General features: G+C 33.7%; 2 protein-coding genes across 6 annotated transcripts in view; one reads left to right on the top strand and one right to left on the bottom strand.

Annotated features, from left to right (window-relative positions):
* Positions 1 to 17,777, bottom strand: part of Ubr3 (Ubr3 ubiquitin ligase) — a 29,998-nt gene extending 12,221 nt beyond the window's left edge. Inside the window, exons 1-10 of the mRNA XM_011648022.2 lie at positions 16,692 to 17,777; positions 14,507 to 14,720; positions 14,120 to 14,248; positions 13,501 to 13,760; positions 12,913 to 13,157; positions 12,567 to 12,684; positions 12,066 to 12,472; positions 11,835 to 11,990; positions 273 to 454; positions 49 to 188 (exon numbers count right to left, since the gene is read on the bottom strand). Of these exons, the coding sequence (XP_011646324.2) occupies positions 49 to 188; positions 273 to 454; positions 11,835 to 11,990; positions 12,066 to 12,472; positions 12,567 to 12,684; positions 12,913 to 13,157; positions 13,501 to 13,760; positions 14,120 to 14,248; positions 14,507 to 14,720; positions 16,692 to 16,935 (2,095 nt within the window). The 5' untranslated portion in view covers positions 16,936 to 17,777. The remainder of the gene's footprint in view (positions 1 to 48; positions 189 to 272; positions 455 to 11,834; positions 11,991 to 12,065; positions 12,473 to 12,566; positions 12,685 to 12,912; positions 13,158 to 13,500; positions 13,761 to 14,119; positions 14,249 to 14,506; positions 14,721 to 16,691) is intronic.
* Positions 2,228 to 11,485, top strand: orion (chemokine-like protein orion). Of its 5 annotated transcripts, none has more exons than XM_089083620.1 (9): positions 4,826 to 5,592; positions 6,941 to 7,551; positions 7,927 to 8,068; positions 8,381 to 8,521; positions 8,710 to 8,927; positions 9,160 to 9,380; positions 9,541 to 9,779; positions 9,887 to 10,016; positions 10,094 to 11,485. In XM_089083620.1, exons 2-9 carry the CDS (start codon positions 7,045 to 7,047, stop codon positions 10,425 to 10,427), a joined length of 1,932 nt encoding a protein of 643 aa, XP_088939746.1. In that variant the 5' UTR covers positions 4,826 to 5,592; positions 6,941 to 7,044; the 3' UTR covers positions 10,428 to 11,485. The 5 variants fall into 5 exon arrangements, with proteins under 5 accessions (XP_088939743.1, XP_088939746.1, XP_088939744.1 ...); XM_089083618.1 differs by lacking the exon at positions 4,826 to 5,592 and adding an exon at positions 5,604 to 5,769; XM_089083619.1 differs by lacking the exon at positions 4,826 to 5,592 and adding an exon at positions 5,604 to 5,895.
* Positions 17,778 to 18,231: the final 454 nt, after the last annotated feature.

The following is an 18,231-nucleotide window of genomic DNA, read 5'->3' as shown; positions in this document are numbered from 1 at the left end:
TTATTAAATAAAAAAGATGAGATTTCTAAAAACTTGGCAGAAATTTACCGAGATTCGTTCTTACGTTGACCAACGTAGCTAAAAATGTTAGGCAGCTCTCTAACATCGGAGTATCATGCTCGCCCTCAAGATATTCATTTTGTGGGGCATGATATAGACATAAACTCATCCATTCCCTTACGTGAAATCTGTATAAAAATTATTTTAACATCGCATTAGATCGTTGTCTCATCGACTCAAAATAAAGTAACGAACAAGACAGAGAACATTACTTTTCAATAACGGTTTTCAAAAAGACATCTGGCAGTAACTTTGTAGCACAGATTTGCAGTAGATATAAATCCGCGTCCACCATAGAATTGCAGAAATTGCACTGTATATAGGTCATGGCTTGGCCCTTTATTTGCAATCCATTGCGAACCCACAGACCATTTAAAATCTCATAGAAGGCCACCTAAAATGCAAAAAAAAAATTATTTTATTATATTTGATATACATATGATCAACATCAATAATAAGATATATAACACATTGTATTGATTCATCAGTAATTCTCTGTAAATATTCATATATATATCAATATATATTATGTGCCAATTTAATGATATATCGATTTTATAATTATTACGTTATAAACATCCTCGTAAAATTTTTAAATAAAATATTTAATTAACTTACACTAATCTCTAGTATAGCAATGTCATTAAATTGTTTACGAAGCACATTTTTTGATGACAGATATGAATTTAATCTCTTTGCATCTCTTTGTATCTCAGGTAATATACAGGATTTAAGCCAATCACACACAACCTTACGTAAGAGCATATCTCATAACATTCTTATGTAAACAAATGTAATGGATGTTAAAATTCATTTTATAGCAGACTAATTTTTTCGTCTGATCAAATAAAATGTGGTGACAATTATCTTTTAATTCTTTTTTGTCCATAAACATTGTGAATCGTATAATAAATTATATAACATAATTTAATGTAAATGTCTTTAGAAAATAAATTAGTTTAAATTACTTATTAATTCAGGAAAGAAAAATGTAAAAAAATTTTTTATTCACAAAATTTATTTTATCTCAATTTCAATAGCGTTAATTTTAATTTCATATAAACATTTTATTAATAAATTTTAGAAACTTTATATTAGACTTTCAATTATATGTTGTATATTTTCTATATGTTGTATATGTTCTATATTTTTAAATGTGATTATTTAAGCCGGTTATTCGAATTAATACATACGATTCATATTTGAATTTTTTACGATTCGAAATTTTTGAATAATTCAGATTCAAATTAAAACAAATTCGATTTAATTCAAATTCAAATAATTTGTACAATATCGAGTTCTTTCAGTTTATCAATTCTTTTTTCTGAATTGCGAATCAATGTCATTTTCTTCCTTTCATCCGATAATAGTTATATCAGATTTATTTCTTTTTATTTAGATATCTCGAATCTCTGGCTGGATTCTATAAAGCGCATATATAGGCGCATTTTATTACAGTATACGTAACATGGACTATAGATAAATGCGCGCATCGTCCAGCTTTTGTTTTTGCAGCGCGATTTCGATCGCTTGCGCCGCATCGTTTTAGTGTAAAGTTTAAAGTCTGCTGCACACAATGTCATTTAATTAAAAAAAAAAAAACGTAACATAATAAATATTTTGTTATAAAATATCTTCTCTTAATATCACATTTTTAGTAGAATGTCGAATATTTCTTCGATTAAAGTGCATTATTCTCTCGCACTGGACATCTTTAATGCGTAGCGCTCTTTGGTTTCATCTTCGTAACTGAACTTTTCATATCTTCCATCCGATTCCATCCAATTAGGATACATTCACATTAGGAGTGAAAAATGGAATGCGAAAAAAGCTGAATTTGTTAAAGTCAATCCATAAAAAAGCAAATTATCGTATAGCAGAATACAGTGACAGTACAAATGTACCTTTCTTTTAGCTTTAACAAACTCTGCTTATTTATATTTTGTTTTATGCCCCTGATGTGAATACACCCTTACGGATCGATTTTATTTTGAGAACAAGAAGTAAAAGAGGAACAAAGCAGTGTGTACTGCTACGACGATGAGACAAGAAGACGCAACTGGATACAATTAAATCGAACAGACTTGTTCCATTCATATCTTGTGGCTGTGGGTGCAATATCCCCTACCATTCACATCGTCCAACCGCCAACCCAACCGAGTGAACGGCAGCAGCCGTTAGTCCCGGCGTGTTAGCGTCGCCAATAACAGACTAACGGCGAGTGTGTTTCCGCCATCCGTCCATCCGACATCTTGGTCTTTGTCGTCTCGCGCTACTTTCCACTTGTTCCTAAATGGTCAGGAACCGTCGAGGGACGACGGTCCTGCTCGTCGTCCTGGCGCTGGCGAGCGCCAGCCATGGCTTCGACGTTAGCCTGAACGACGCGCTGGATCTGATCAGGTTGGGTCGCGAGACCGTGGTGGAGATGCTGGAGTCCTGGGAGATGATCCATACGCACGGTCCCGTCGAACAGGAGGGCGGCCAGGACTTGCTCGTGAAGAGAATGGAGCGGGAGTTGCGACGGCGGATCGACCTGGTCTCCAAAAAGATCGACATCTATCAGGAAAGGATGGAGATCAAGGCCGACACGATTCTGACGCAGCTGCTGTTGCGACTCCCGATGCAGCGCAGGCTCGACGACAGCCTGAGAGAGCTGGACCGTTACATCGGCCAGGTGCAGGGGCTGTACAAGATCTTCGAGATGTACGCGGACAATCCGGACAGATACGAAAGGTACACGATAGTGCAGTTCGCCAAATCCTGCGTATCGCCGAGATTGGGAGAATTGCCGGATGTTCTCAAGTCGATACACAGATTGATGGTGCCGTCCGAACAACAGGTGTATAACAGGGACGTCCTCAGACTCCTGGCTAATCAGATGCAGGTAGGTACTGGGATATGAGAATCAGTTTCTATGCAAACGATCGAAGAAATGGATGGGTTTCCTGACTGACATCGGGCAATCTAGACGAAAATAAATGTGACTCCTGATCAAGGATCTTCTCTTTGGAAGATTTAAAGTGGCGTTAATTCGTTGATCCGAGGCTTTGCTTCGTTGCTTCGTGAGATGAATAAATATCATTGATATTGATGATTTAGAACGTAAACGACACGTGTTTTAAAATTAAATTTTTTTCTTTACAAGATTTCTGCTGATTTTGCATGGGTATTCTTTAGGAATAATGCCGAATATTTCAAATATCCTTTAACATTGTATTTCTTGGAAAGAACGTGATTCATCGACTTGCTTTGTTTTATTTATGATGACTGAATTTTTGTCGCTGAATATATGTATGTATGTGTGTATATGTATATATGTAAAATTTCATTTGCAAAATTTCTTAATATCAATAACAAAAACTTTTAATAGATAATCGATCAGAAATTAATGTACATTCTATGCAAAATAAAATCATCTGTAAAAAAAAGTTAAATATTTTATTCAAAAGAAAGTCTATTGAATGTATATATATATATATATATATATATAAATTAAAAAAAAAAATTATTAGGATCGAGATCCAACTATGATCGAATATGTTTGTTTTATATATCTCTATTAAAATATTTTGTTGATATTTACGTATTATGATTTTGTGTTTTCATATCTCCACTAAATTTGTATATCGCATTACACATTTCGAAAGCCTATCAAGAATGCATCAAAGATATAAGAAAAAAATGTTCCCTCAGGGAAATGTTCCCTCAAAGATATAAGAAAAAAATGTTCTCTCGGGGAACATTTTTTTCTTATATCTTTGATGCATTTCTATAGGATTTCTATAGAATTGTGAAGATTGTGCATCACAATAAATACTGCTTCTCAGTTATTAAAGATACTGCAAATACATATGAATTATTCCAAACAGGTACAGAATGTTTTTACATCATATATGTATCTTCATATTTATCATATTTTTATTCCTATTATTTTATCTTTTATTATTTGATTTAATCATCTATTATCTGCTGCAAGCCCATTAAAAATAATGGTATACAGCAAATGGCGACAGCAATTATCTTTTTGAATTTTTATATATATAAATTCAAAAATAAAAAAATTACTACGTGCCCAAGATCCTGTCTTACCAATCTCTATTCTTCTGTTATTTAATTATTTATTGTTAGGTCTATTATACTTCTTAATTTACGCTTTATATATCTCACTGTTTATTATTATATAATTCAGCACAGATTTTATTCGATTATTACACATTCACATTACATTTTTACCAGTTTTATTTCAGTATTACGTTTATTATGTATTTCGTCATTCACTTTTATCTTTATTACTTATTAATTATCGTTTATAACGGAGAAAGAATGACGTATGCTTAGACATACGTGAACGAGATGGCTTGTCGAGAGTATTTTCGAGGAACGGTAGGACAATACGACAAACAGGAAAGACTCGCATTATCAACATTATCTGCGTGATCTCGCAACGAGACTTACAGAAGTCACGTCACACGTTATAACATAGAAATTAGTCACGAGTCAACGCCGCTCTCTCGCTCTGTCATCGTCGACGATGACAGCGGAATTTAGATTTCAGGCGACCGAACACGAAAGTGAGAATACATTTGATACGCTGAATTGACAAGCCCGAGGATCCCGTGTTACGTGCGAGTCGTGGTCCGATAACATCGTAACAGGAACCCCACTGTCTATCTATTAAGCGCGGACAGCGCGGCATTAGGTACCGAGAAATGGTATCACTTTGGATCAAATGACCGCCGCATCGGTCCGTCGCGATTTTAACTTGCGCTCCGTTATCCGCGACAGGAAGAAAAAGAAAAAGAAAAAAATCGCGTCGGCCATCGGAAATTCGTCATTACTCGATATTCCGGATACGCCACAGCAAATACCACGAATCAGCGAATCGGCGCGAGTCATTTGATTGAAGCCGTCGCGCATCAATTTACGCGGGGAGTGGCGTACAAATTGTAGTTTGAAACACACTGCCAAATCATCGTTTCTCACAAATTCGTCGTTGAATGAGAAGAAGGAAGGAAGCATGGATTGATCATCTCAATCGTAATTACATGACTGAAAATAATCTCCATTTTTTTGGAAATAGTGGAAATAATACTTAATACTTAACTTCTGTACTCTGGAATTAAAAGATTTCCAGTATGAGAAAGGAAAATACAGAGTGATATCGGGCAAATAGCCTTTTGTAAGCTGAACAAATAACCAAATGGAACCATCTATCTATCAACACAGCGGAATGTCAAGAGATTTCTAATCGCGAGATATCGCGGAGAAGAGCCGCGACAAGTGGTTAATTAAATGGCACTTTTCTCACGCAACATTTTTCATACGATATATAAGCGACCTTTTTAATGAATCGCTTGAATTCTCTTTATAACAATTAAGAGCAATTTCAATATGAGTATCTGCTACATTTCGCGAACTCCGAGTGCGAATGCACCGGGTGGGACGCGAGAGAAGGGCGGCGGAACATGCGCATGGAGATACGGAACATCATGAGAGTCTGGTGAATAACGTGGGGGCCTGCGGAGGCCAGAGGTGGGTAAGAGACATCGGAGAATAACGCGAAACTCACAGTCGAGTGTGGTTGGCGGTAACGATTATACGTTAACATTCGCTCGGTCGATCGGTCCCGAAACAGTAATAGCGGGGCCTCTTACCCGCATTCCGCATACGATACGCGAGTTGCGTGCGGAACTGTGTCGCGGAGGAAAGGTGCTTTGTCGACGAATTGTCGTCCTCTTTTAATAAATTTCGCAACGACATCCTGCGATCAAAGAAACTGCTAAACGCAGAATAAAACGCAATTAAAATGGAAATTGCGTGTAAAGAGCGTTAAATGTGATTGTTTGAATACGTATATGTTTTAAGGACTCCGACTCCGAAAAGTGTCTGATAATAGTGCAAAACTTTTAAGTGTCTCCTTTTAGTTATCTCATAAAGCTGAGTCGCTTCAATGATTAGATAAATGTTAAAAAAACATCTGAATCACGGATCTTTTCGTGGATCTCAAGGATTTTGTATCTTTTAGGATTCTTATTTTTTTTTTAAAGCATTTTTTTTCTGATTCGCTTAATTTTTATTTAAATACTTATTTTAATGATTTTTAATTTTAATAATTTTATTTAAATACTATTCTCTCATTAAAACATTAATGTAAATTTGCTTTCATCTTTGAGATTGATCTCAATCTTTAAGTCTCGATTTGTAATTTTAATTTCTGCAAAATTTATTTTCATTCTTTGAAACTGATCTCGACTTGTAACTTTAATTCCTGCAACTAGATCAATATGGAATGTTGATTAATATTTTTTATTCGTGATTATCGACTGATATTACAAGTCTCGCAGTTTCCTGAAATTAAAACTTAGAAGTGAACGGAAGCTGCGAAGGACGAAAAGAGATGGAAAATACAAGGAAAAAAAAGCTTCACGTTCGCGAAATATTCCATAATATCGTTGCGGGTAACAGAAGCGGTTATTTAACCGTCTGTCGGAGAGAGAAAAACAGCATCACCCGGTAGTTTTCTAGTCGCTCTAAATCATGCATTAACGCGTCATTAAGAGCTATCGCCGTCTTCCTCCTCTGTAGTGTCGTGACCCCCTGCGATCATGATCGTATACATCTTCCCGCTCGGTTGATGACGCGAAAAGTTCGGTTTTTTATCTTACGAATTGAATACGTATTGAAGATACGACAGAATTATAATTATATAACATACCAGTATATGTACACGACAGTAAATGATATTAAACATTAATAATAATAATAACAAAATAATATATTCAAAATATATTCTTTGCGTTAATAATAGTAGCAATAACGAAAACAATTTATAATACAATCACGCTGTAACGATCCCCGATTTTCGTCCTCGCATCTCTAGATACAAGACTCATCGAGAAGGTAAACAAAGAAGAAAGCCGAGAACCTGCTGAACGGACAGTAAGCAAACGGGTGAGTCATCGGCGAAGGTTCGACTCGGAGAATATGAGACACTTTACGTGCCTGTTGACGCTGGGAGCGTTCGCTGTGGCAGCCTTCGCCACGATCAAGAATGACGCGTCGTCGATCGACATGGTCAGAGAGGCCTTACTACGTCTGGAGAAGGACTTGAGAAGAGATCTGGCCGATCAACAAAGATGGGCGAACGTCGAGGAGCGAGAAAAATATTTGCATCTGATCAAGGCGTACAAAAGATTCGGCAATCAGGTGGACGAACGATTTCCCCTGGATCGGGAGGATCATTTGGACTCCTTGGACTCCTTATGGCTTTGGGCGAGAGCTCAGCACGAGATCAAAGGCATCAACGGCCTGTACGGGCTATTTCGGCAGATGCAACGTGAGATCCTCGAGCTGAACGCGCCGGTCGATATTAAACAGCTGGCAAATTTCGCTGAGACGATCTTGCGGGATCCGAACGCCTCGATCCCAAGAGCGCTCGACCGTATCGCGACTCTGATCATCAATGAAAAGTTATTCATCGCGGCTTTTCAGGTACAGATGGCTGCAACTCGGAAAGATTGCAATCCCGGAGATAATTCTTCCTCCCCGAGACCACGGTCTTTTCGGGGAATAATAATGAAAACGGGATAAATAGTTGTTTGCAGCAAGTAGATATTAATAGTATAGCGATTAAATAAGGAGATTAATAAATTTCAAAATTTTTAAAGGCACTTAAGAGCATAGAAAGTTGAATGAAATTTATTGATTTATGATATTTACCGGGGATTAAATATCGTAGGGAGTAATGCTTAATCTCGCAAATCAGCATATATATATATATATATATATATATATATATATATATATATATACTCACTATCAAATATACCTTCCGAGATATTTGCAAAGTATTTCTGATATGCGCAGGAAACGACGAACCAAATGTGCAATGAGATGCAATCGCCGCAGCAACTGCTGTACAATTTGTACAATGCCGTGGCGCTGACAGAGATCAAGGGTTACGCTATGATTCAATTCTCATACATGCTACTGCGTCTGTACAACGAAGGTACTTGGCACCGACGATCACGTTTAAATATACGTCCTACATACAGTAGTTTTTGACCTCGCACGATTTGCATGGAACATTAAGACCAATTTTTCTTCGCTTAAACAAAGCACACTAGCGTATGGATATCGAGAATTAAAGCTCGAAATTAAAAATAAAACAGAGATGCAGGATGTATAATTGTACAATTTACAAGAATGCTGTCATGGAAAGATTGGTCTTTGACCGTCGTAGATCGAGAAAGCTAGGTGAATGTGACATTGATGACGTGCGACTCGAATATATTTAATTCTGATACATCCTTCGATATAGGCAATAACTTTAGCGAGGAAATTCAGACGCTGAAACATCAATATGCGATTAGGACATCCGAGATGTTGAGATCCGTAAAAACCGCGATGGCATTCGCTCCGAGAGATCTTTGGAGATGCGACCCGGGTACTCATAAATTAGGTACAGTTCTCGAAGTAACGATATTTAATTTATATTTTGAAAATTACAAACATTTGCAGAAATTGCAAAAATTTTAAAATTTATACGATTAATGATTATCCAAATACATACAATATATAATTTATATATATATATATATATATATATATATATATATATATATATATATATTACTAATTTTTGTCCAGATGAAACCTATACTGAGTTGAATGAACTATTCCAAGGATATATCGTGAATGAAGTGGATCTAAACAGTGACACGACGTGCAAAGAAAATTGCGCTTATTATGGATACACCAGGGTGCACGGTTGCTATCAGAATCAATTTTGTTCGAAACAACGGCAATGCAATGGCAAAATATTGCATTGCGAGTATATTGATTCCGATATGTGGATCTGTCCTTCGGTAAGTATTTCTTAATCCTAGGTAATTAAAATACATTAAAATACAATTAAATTTATAATCTGAAAGCAATTAAAAGTAAAATTAAAAAAATTTAAATTACAGTATATTCATCGATTTCAAAATTACATGAATAATAAAATTTCAAAAATAGAAAAAAATATCGTAAAAAAATGATAAAGAAATAATATAATCTAATATGATCTTTCGATTAGTGATAATTTTCTCATTTTAGGAAAGAGATAGCAAAAGACGATACGAATATATTCAATATGAAAACGGTCTCGTTTATGGAAACAAAAACACATGTCGTAGAGGAACAATCAAAGTCGATAGCTGGTGGCGGTGGCTTTTCTGGCATTGTAGCTACTGCTTTTGTTATTGCGACGATCAAAATTCGAGTTCTCATCGATATTTCAGTCTGCGATCTGTAACGTCTGATGTCTCGAAAAATAGGTAAGAATCGTTATTTTAAATAAAAATAAAATTTAAATAAAAATTAAAATTAATAAAATTTAATATATAATGAACAAAATAAAATGTAATAAAATGCAATAAAGCTTTAAAGATATCTTATATAAGAGACACAACTGAATGTATATCTATTCAATTACAGAGTTATAACGGGGATGAGACTGAAGAAAGTAAACAAAGTTATTTATATACAAATCCAAGAGGGCGAGTTGCTTCCACGCGGAGCGATTAATACATCTACAATTGAATGGCAACCAATCGATGCCTTTTCGGTCTCGGACACTCATGTTAAGGACGGTATTGATTACCATAAAATCGTATGGGAAAAACGCGCTTTGGATCTCGATGACTTGTTATCACCACAAGATCATCTTTTGACAGGTAACTCAAAGTCGATCTTAATTAATACGTAAATTCTCTAAATTTTTTCTCAAGTATAAAGAGTTCTTAAAAAATATAACAAACGCGATATGTAAAATATATTTTAGGCATTCGATTCCGAATGGTTGGTAGTCGTCTAAATTTGGAAATAATGATAACTCCGTTCAATTTCACATCTGGATCGTTACTCCAACCTGAGGAAAAGAGTTTTTGGTATAGCAATGATGTTACGGAAAGGTGAGATTTCCTCTCATTCTAAATTGATATTATATATATTATAATATTTTATTGATGATATATATCTCTGCTTTTAGAACCGAGCTAACGCTAATTGAACCTGACATACCGACTCGAGATCCTGCGCGGAACTTACCGGATTCCGCTGAAAATCAATATTTAAATTTCGCACCGAGCGATCGACGAAAAGACGCTGCACAAAGCACGATTCCTTTCCTCGATATTCAACCGGTCGTGTCGAATCCACCCGTGCCGGTCGCCGGCGCCGGTATCTTTCACAAAGGCCGAAAAGGTTCGGGCGGATTCGTCGCCCTGAAATTGATCACTTACGATTTCGCGCCGCATCTACAAATCGATTTACCACCGGCACCGCCCGTTCTCGAAACTCCGAACGAAATTAAAGCGACGTAGAATCTTTCATATCTTTCATTACTTTATGAAAATAACAATTGAAGAACCTGTGATTTGCTAAGAACCTCAATATACATATCGAGGTGAAAATGAAGATGTATATCGAATTATTGCATATGAAATGTTAATTTCAGAATACTTCGGTTTTATAGAAAGTTAAAATTTTAAAATACAGTAAATATGAGAGAAAAAGGCAATGTTATTAATATTAGTATCAATAAAATTTAATATCTGGAATATTAAACATAAAAGTATGTTTTTCATTTTCTATCTTTTATCTTTAGATTTAATGGAAAATACACACACACACACACACACACACACACACACACACACACACACACACACACACACACACACATTTTCTTAAATTACCCAATGAAATAGAAATGAAATAGAAAATTTTCTATAATTCCTATATTTCTTATTTAAAATAGACATTTTTTAAGAATTTTAAAACTGACTTTTAATAAAAACTTTAATAAAAACTGACATTTCTTATGCAATTAAAAAGATTATATTTAAATCACCTACTCTTTATAATTACGTATAAATGTTTCATTAGTTATACTCAATATTAATAAATTCGTTATTTACGGATATAATGTTAAGTAGTTGAACTTTTTCCAAGATATTTTACGAATCTCGTACTAAGTTTTCTAAAACTTAATATGAGAATACGTAAATATGTATTGCGATAGTAAATTTCGTTATTGCATTTTTTTAATACTCGATTTAGTTACCATTAACATATATCAGATCTAAGATTCTAAAAAATTATAATGTAAGAAACATTTCATTATAGATTTAGGACTAAGATTAAAAGACAGTATCGCGCGATTTTTTTATCATATTGCGATTTTATATAAAATAATATTGTAAACTGTTTTTTTAGATTTAATTTATAACGTCGTAACAAATGTTATTTAGAATTTCATTACTGAGTTTATAATATTTTTATATAATATTATTATATTGTACTTGATCAATTTTCTTTTTGATTCCTCTCTACTTGATTATAAATTGCATTTTAAAATAAATTCTTATAACAACACAAAGTTTATACTTATATCTATGCTGAGTGTTTACGAGTAATTATATCACAGACATTATTAATTAAAAATAAACATTCTCCCAGTCATCTCGAATCATTAATCCTTCATGGATCAAAATATTTCAACTATATTTTTGTTAATTTAATTATTTAAATAATCTGTATAAATAAGACTCCTTATAAAAAATAAAATAATTCATCTATTAGTGTAAAAGACTTATAAGGAGAGTTATATTTACAAACTTGAATTAAAAATTTTATAAAAATTTGAAAAATTGATTTCAGACAAAATAAAATTGTGGATCTACGAAGAAGTAATTGAAACAAAAAATGGGGGAAAAATGAATACTTACCTGTACTCGCAGTGGATGCATCATGAGAAGATGTAGCATATCTGTGGGTGGCAATAATTCGCGCAAAGTCGCTCCCTGTTGTCTAATCGCCTGACACATGAATACCGCGAGATATCGATGAAGGGGCAGATGAAATGACACTTGCAAACTATCACTCTGAAGAAAGACAACAATTGAAATGTATAAATGATAAATGCATTATGATATATCACAGTATGAGAGTTCACTCACCACATTCGGATGCGTGTAGTTCACAGCGTCAAGCCAATCTTGCAAAGCTGTGAGGCAAAAAGTAAGCACGCGTCGACTTAACGTCGCACTTTCAGATCCGCGAAGATGCGAAACCAGAGCCCACATTGGATATGCACTAGCTTCCAGCTCAGCACTAAATGCCGCGTAATATGTGTTAGGTTCAAACTCGACATGTTGGCTTAACTCCCTTTGGTTGACATTCATGCCTTGAAACATGGACAGGAAATCAAACCACATTTCTAAGAGAGTATTATCGCTCATAAATCTAACAGCCACTGGTTTATGTGAAAGTACATTGTTCAAATCAGAAACCAATGGCCAATAACAGTGCTCTTTCATCACTTGACGTCCGCAATCCACGACATAGTGGAAGTTTTTATCCGGATCTAAAACATAAATGAAAATAAATCTTTTAACATTATTGCTTTGTTTGAATTTGCATTCTATTTTTATTTAAAAAAAAAAAGTATTCATATATACCGTGCAAAGTATTTTGAATCAGTATTTTGCTCATCATGTATTTCAAACTAATAACCATAACATGTAACAACTTCAATTGATCAACCATTCTTAATGCTAGCTTCTCGTTACTAAACAGCTGAAAAGCATATAAAAATTGGATTAATGTATTATAAAGAACTGGAATGAAGATTACTAGTATTTGTCATATTATAGATTAACTAAGTCATATTTTATATATATATATATATATATATATATATATATATATAAAATATGACTTAGTTATATATATATATATGACATATATATATATATATATATATATATATATGTCATATTATAAATTAATTAATAAAATAAATACCTGTACGCTAACGTGTACAACCCTGTTGCTTAATGTATCAGGATCTGTGGAACGTTCAAGCATCATTGAGATCCTACTATAATGTAATACAAAGGCGCGAGTTAAAGCTTCCTTATAATCGGGATCTGGCAACATATTTAAAAGCAGGCAAACCAATTTTTGTGGAAATTCGTAAGCAACGGTCCAAAACATCAACTCTTCTAAGAATGTAGTATGTTCCAAATGTTCTTGAAGCGACACGCATTCTATAACAAAATAAATCATATAAGTGTTATTACTATCAAGTATGCTTATGTGTGCTTATTTATTATGAAGATTACTATTATTGATATTAACCAGATTATCATGAAATGTTTATATATAAATTATACATTTATTCAAGGTAAAATAAATGGGAATAAAAAATAAGGAATTAAAGAATTAACAACAAAAAAGTTATTTTTGACTAATAAAAAAAACATTTCGGTATTTTTTAATTGTATATTGAAGCATGATTTCCATCAAAATTTAATCTTTTTTTCCTAATTCCTCATATTTCCTTCATTTTTTATTCCTTATTTCTTTTAATGTCTGAACTCTGTTACTTACCTTTATATTCATCTGGAGGTTCTGGATTCGGTAATGATTTCACAGCATACTGATATATTTTATTGCTATCTTGACAATAATTATCGTACTCGGATTGTCCCGTTAAAACAGAGGGATCCATAAGTCCTCGGTATTTTTGCGGATTCGTGAGGGCTGATGTCATAACATGCCTCATTAATGCACCCATATTGTTTAAATCAAGCAACATGGTCAGATATGCATCCGTGTCATGTATAGCAGTTGTATAAACTGGCATTAAACTAAAATATACAAATAATAACAATAATAACAATAATATCATTATTAACATATAATTTCCTTTCAAAAATCTTTAATAATAATTCAAATATAAATTTATAAATAAGAAATCTGAGAATTAAAAAGAATTCTCAATAAATACAAATTGGAAAACATTTCATTTCTAAAATGAGTTGCGTAATTTTAAAGTATATGTACTTGTAAGAATATCAATTATATGACAATAAGGTAAAATACATTTCCTTTAAATTCTGATAGTTCAGACGTTTAAAGTATAACAAAAAAAATATATTTTTCAATCGTAGATTTATCACTCAAAAAGTCGGTAACAACTTCCGCAAAAATATAATTCTCAACGTACCTATTTTCACGTAAATGTTGTATAAGTCGTAGAATAATTCTGGGCATCATTGCCTCGGCTACACACATTAAATCAGATGGTGCAACTGATTTATTTACAGCAGCGTTTGGCCCGTGCCTATCACAAAATCTGTAAAACAAAAAATAAGTCAATAATTCATAAAGAAAAATAATTCAAGAATGTGTTTGACAAATCTCATAAAGAAATGTGGAATATATTAAAATGTCTTGCTGAGAAAAATTATACTTCTAAAATATATCATATAAAAAAAGGGAAGAGAATTAGTAATTTTTAAATAAAATTAACTTGTTTTTAAAAAAAATCATAATTTTAGTATATCCCCCAAATTTCCATTATTGTATACAACATATTTCTTGATTGTTTTACCCAGCTTCCTTCATCACAGATGTATCTCCACAGTCACATGCACCACCTGCTTGGCTGAGAAACATGTTGAAGTCATGATGATGGTGATTTCCCTTCTTAAAACACTCGGTGCACAAAGACATACAGGGAGATATACCACATGTACGACAGCGATATGCTACAAAATTTGGTGTCCATACCAAACCACAGGTGGTAGCATTATCATAAGTGCGTACTGAAACAGAATAAGAACATTAGTAAAATGGTCTTAGATTCTTACTTCTGCAAAATTCATTTTAGATGTAAATGTATGTATTTGTAATTACTATTGGATTAATAAATGATTTTGTTTTATTATAAAATATTATTGATAAACTATTAAAAAATAATATAGAAAAAAATAGTAAAAAGATAAAATTTTACTTTCAGAACATGTTAAAGTATAATTAAATGCCTAATGGTGTAATCATATAAAATATGAATAATAAAAAATACTAGGTAACGTTAAAATTGACATATAGTTGACATATAGTTATAGTTATAGTTATAGTTATGTTTACATTTCATGTAAACATAAAGATTATCTATCACTTTTCGTAAGTACATTTATTTAAAAAATGTTTGATGTGTACAAAGTTACTCTTATATAATGTTTGAAACAGTGTAATTGTAACACAAGTTAAACTAACGTCATCGACTATAACTGCAATTCTATACTTGTCTTCTCATGACTATATGTTTATCTGAAAAATTAACGTTGCCAAATACGCAAATTCTGTATATTTATATCTGCGTATATAGTTTATAAAACTGCAATAGTGCAAATGAAATAATCAAAGCAAAATAAATGTTACATCGCAAGAAAAAATTTAAGTATTTATAACAATGCCAAATAGTATTTCTTTTAAACATTTATATAATTTTATCGAGACACATTGTTTAACTGTAAAATTAATTTTATTAGTAAATCAAATTTTAATATTAAAATATTATGCATGTAAATTTTACATTTTAGATAAAATGTTAGTATTTCTAACAAGCATTATATGAGTTATTTTTGTTTAATCATGTTTAAATATAAAACAAAAACAAATGAGAGCAAATTTATGTAATGCTAAAATAATGAATAAACAATAAAAATTTCTATAAATTTTTGTTTATGGATTTTTTATGAACTTTTTTTTAAGATGTTTAAAGATCAATAATTTATTAATATAATCTGATTCTTTTCAGATGAAATCTGACTCTTTTATTATTCCTTAGAAGAATTGCTGACTTTGAAATATCTGACCTCTAGATGTTGTTTATATCTCGCTCTTTTAATTTTTTTTATATCTGTTTATATCTCGCTCTTTTAATTTTTTTTCTTGTTATTTATTTGAATATTTGATCTTTGTTTCCAATATCTTCATTACTGCTTATAATAACTGATTACACATTTTACTGAATAAACTAAACAGTAAATTTACATAAAATGACATTTGTTTATTTCCAGACTTATCTAAGGAATTATGAAAACAACGAACTTAATGAACATCATTAATCTCTTATACCACTTTCATTTTTCCAGTTATTTAAGACGTTATGTAAACTTGTTTATATTTTTCTGAACATTATATACATATTCTGTATAGTAAATTAAATCTATAATTGCAACAATATTTATAAATAATTACTGCTAAATTATTATTTGTCAAATCAATTTTATTTTGTTAAATTTTACATCCTGATGCTATTTATAAGTATATATTTATAAGTATCAAATAGAATACTAAAAAGAAAAGAATTATATTCAAATAGAATTATATTTGCTTTTAATTGTAACAAAATTTATAGATTTTCTCAGAGAATTGAGATTTTTCATAAAATATTAGTAACTCATTATAAGTTGCAAGTAAGCGTTTATTGTAAAAACAATCTTTCTGCTAACTCTGTTAATGTTTATCCTTCATAGATAAGACAATAAACATAACAGTAAAGACAATAAATAATATAGTTAGGAAAGTTTATATAAATAGTACAGTTCCTACTAGTTTTTTTATAAACTATATTAACATATCTCTAGATCTACATCTTTTATATGAATTGCTTCAAAATTCATATCAATTTTTTTTCAATATAATGCTTTCGACAGAGCTTTATTAATTTCATCATGAGCCATACATCCCACAGTTGCAAGGTTATATCTGTTATTGCAAATATCTACCTGTATTGGCAAACTCATCGGGTGTCCGGCCACCAGCCATGAGCCACTTGCACCAGTCAATGGTTTCCCAGTCATCAATAGGTTTGCTAGGATTCAACAAAACATCCAGCAGCTCATTGAGATACGGCGGGGAGCCACCAGTATCCCGACCAGTAGCCAGGCTGATGTAGGCCGCTGCCCCACGCTTGCCCTTGCCCATCAACACCTGGACGTCAGGCGACGTGCTGCTGGAGGTCGAGGCCATCCTGAGCCCAATCGTTTACCTTAAAAAATGACGTCGTCGTCTGCGTCGTATACGATTTCTTTATATAGAATCCCTTAGACTTTTATTTATTTTCGAACTAGGAAGGGCCCATGGACCAAGACCAAGCTCTCGGTCAGTGGCCCCATATCAGCAACGGGAGAATATGTCGTCTTTCTATCCAGAGTATTTCGTGATCGTTGTCACCCCGTCATCGTGGCCGCAACCGACGGCATGATGACGAAGTCGGCGACTCCGATTTGGTTCCTCGTTAATGCTAACTGACGTTCAGAACCGTTGTGAACCCATGCACGGGTAGCCCACGATTTAAACGCTTCGAGGATTCCCGGTCGCTTTTTCTTCGTGAACGGGGTAGTCGAGATACGACAAATATCGTACCGATGGATCGCGCCCAGCGGGCGAAATTGCGCTCCTACGACGACACGGCACGGCACGGCACGATACGATACGATACGATACGACACGATACGACACGATACGACACGATACGACACGATACGACACGATACGACACGACACGACACGACACAACACGACACGACACGATACGATACGAGATGAAACGAGACGAGACGGGACGACACGGTACGATACGGATGCAAGTAACCACGCGATGAGAACGAGGCACGTACGGTTAATCGTACGCTCAACGATCAGAAGACAATCACTCGACCATTTCGTTGAGAAGAGAGAGAGAGAGAGAGAAACGATAAAAACCGATAACCGAAAATGATGTGGGACCAGGCAACCCCACTAGCGCGTCCATTGGATTCGCTATTCGCTCGGCAATTCTCGACGATCGCTGACCGGTCTGCCTTACCGACGTAGTGGGCGGCGGGGGGGGGGAGGGGAAGGTAAAATGAGTAAGTCCACATACACACGGTGCATTTTCGCGTGTATAGCTCTCGCACACTGAACGCGACGAGTGACGAGTGATGAGCGATGTCCAATGAGAGCTTTGCTTTCGGATGTGACGTTTAAAAATGCAAAGCTCTCATTGGACATCGCTCATCGTTCGTCGCTCGTTATGTTTAATGTGCGAGAGCCATTAGTGTCGGTCCACAATAAGTATTTAATCTTTAAGTCGATTATTCGTTTCATATTCGATTATAATTGGTCAATTTCTTACGTTCTTAAAGCTTAAATCACTTATTGTGGACCGACACTTAAGTGGCGTCCTACAATGAGACTTTAAGACGCAAGACTTAAGAAATTGGCCAATCATAATCAATTTATAGAAGAATTGATTGTAGTCAGACGCTGCTTTAAGCCTTGAGT

This window comes from Pogonomyrmex barbatus, unplaced genomic scaffold (genome assembly GCF_055798465.1).
Source record: "Pogonomyrmex barbatus isolate J1 unplaced genomic scaffold, ASM5579846v1 scaffold7, whole genome shotgun sequence".
Classification (NCBI taxonomy): domain Eukaryota; kingdom Metazoa; phylum Arthropoda; class Insecta; order Hymenoptera; family Formicidae; genus Pogonomyrmex; species Pogonomyrmex barbatus.
This window is presented reverse-complemented; position numbering and strand designations above follow the sequence as displayed.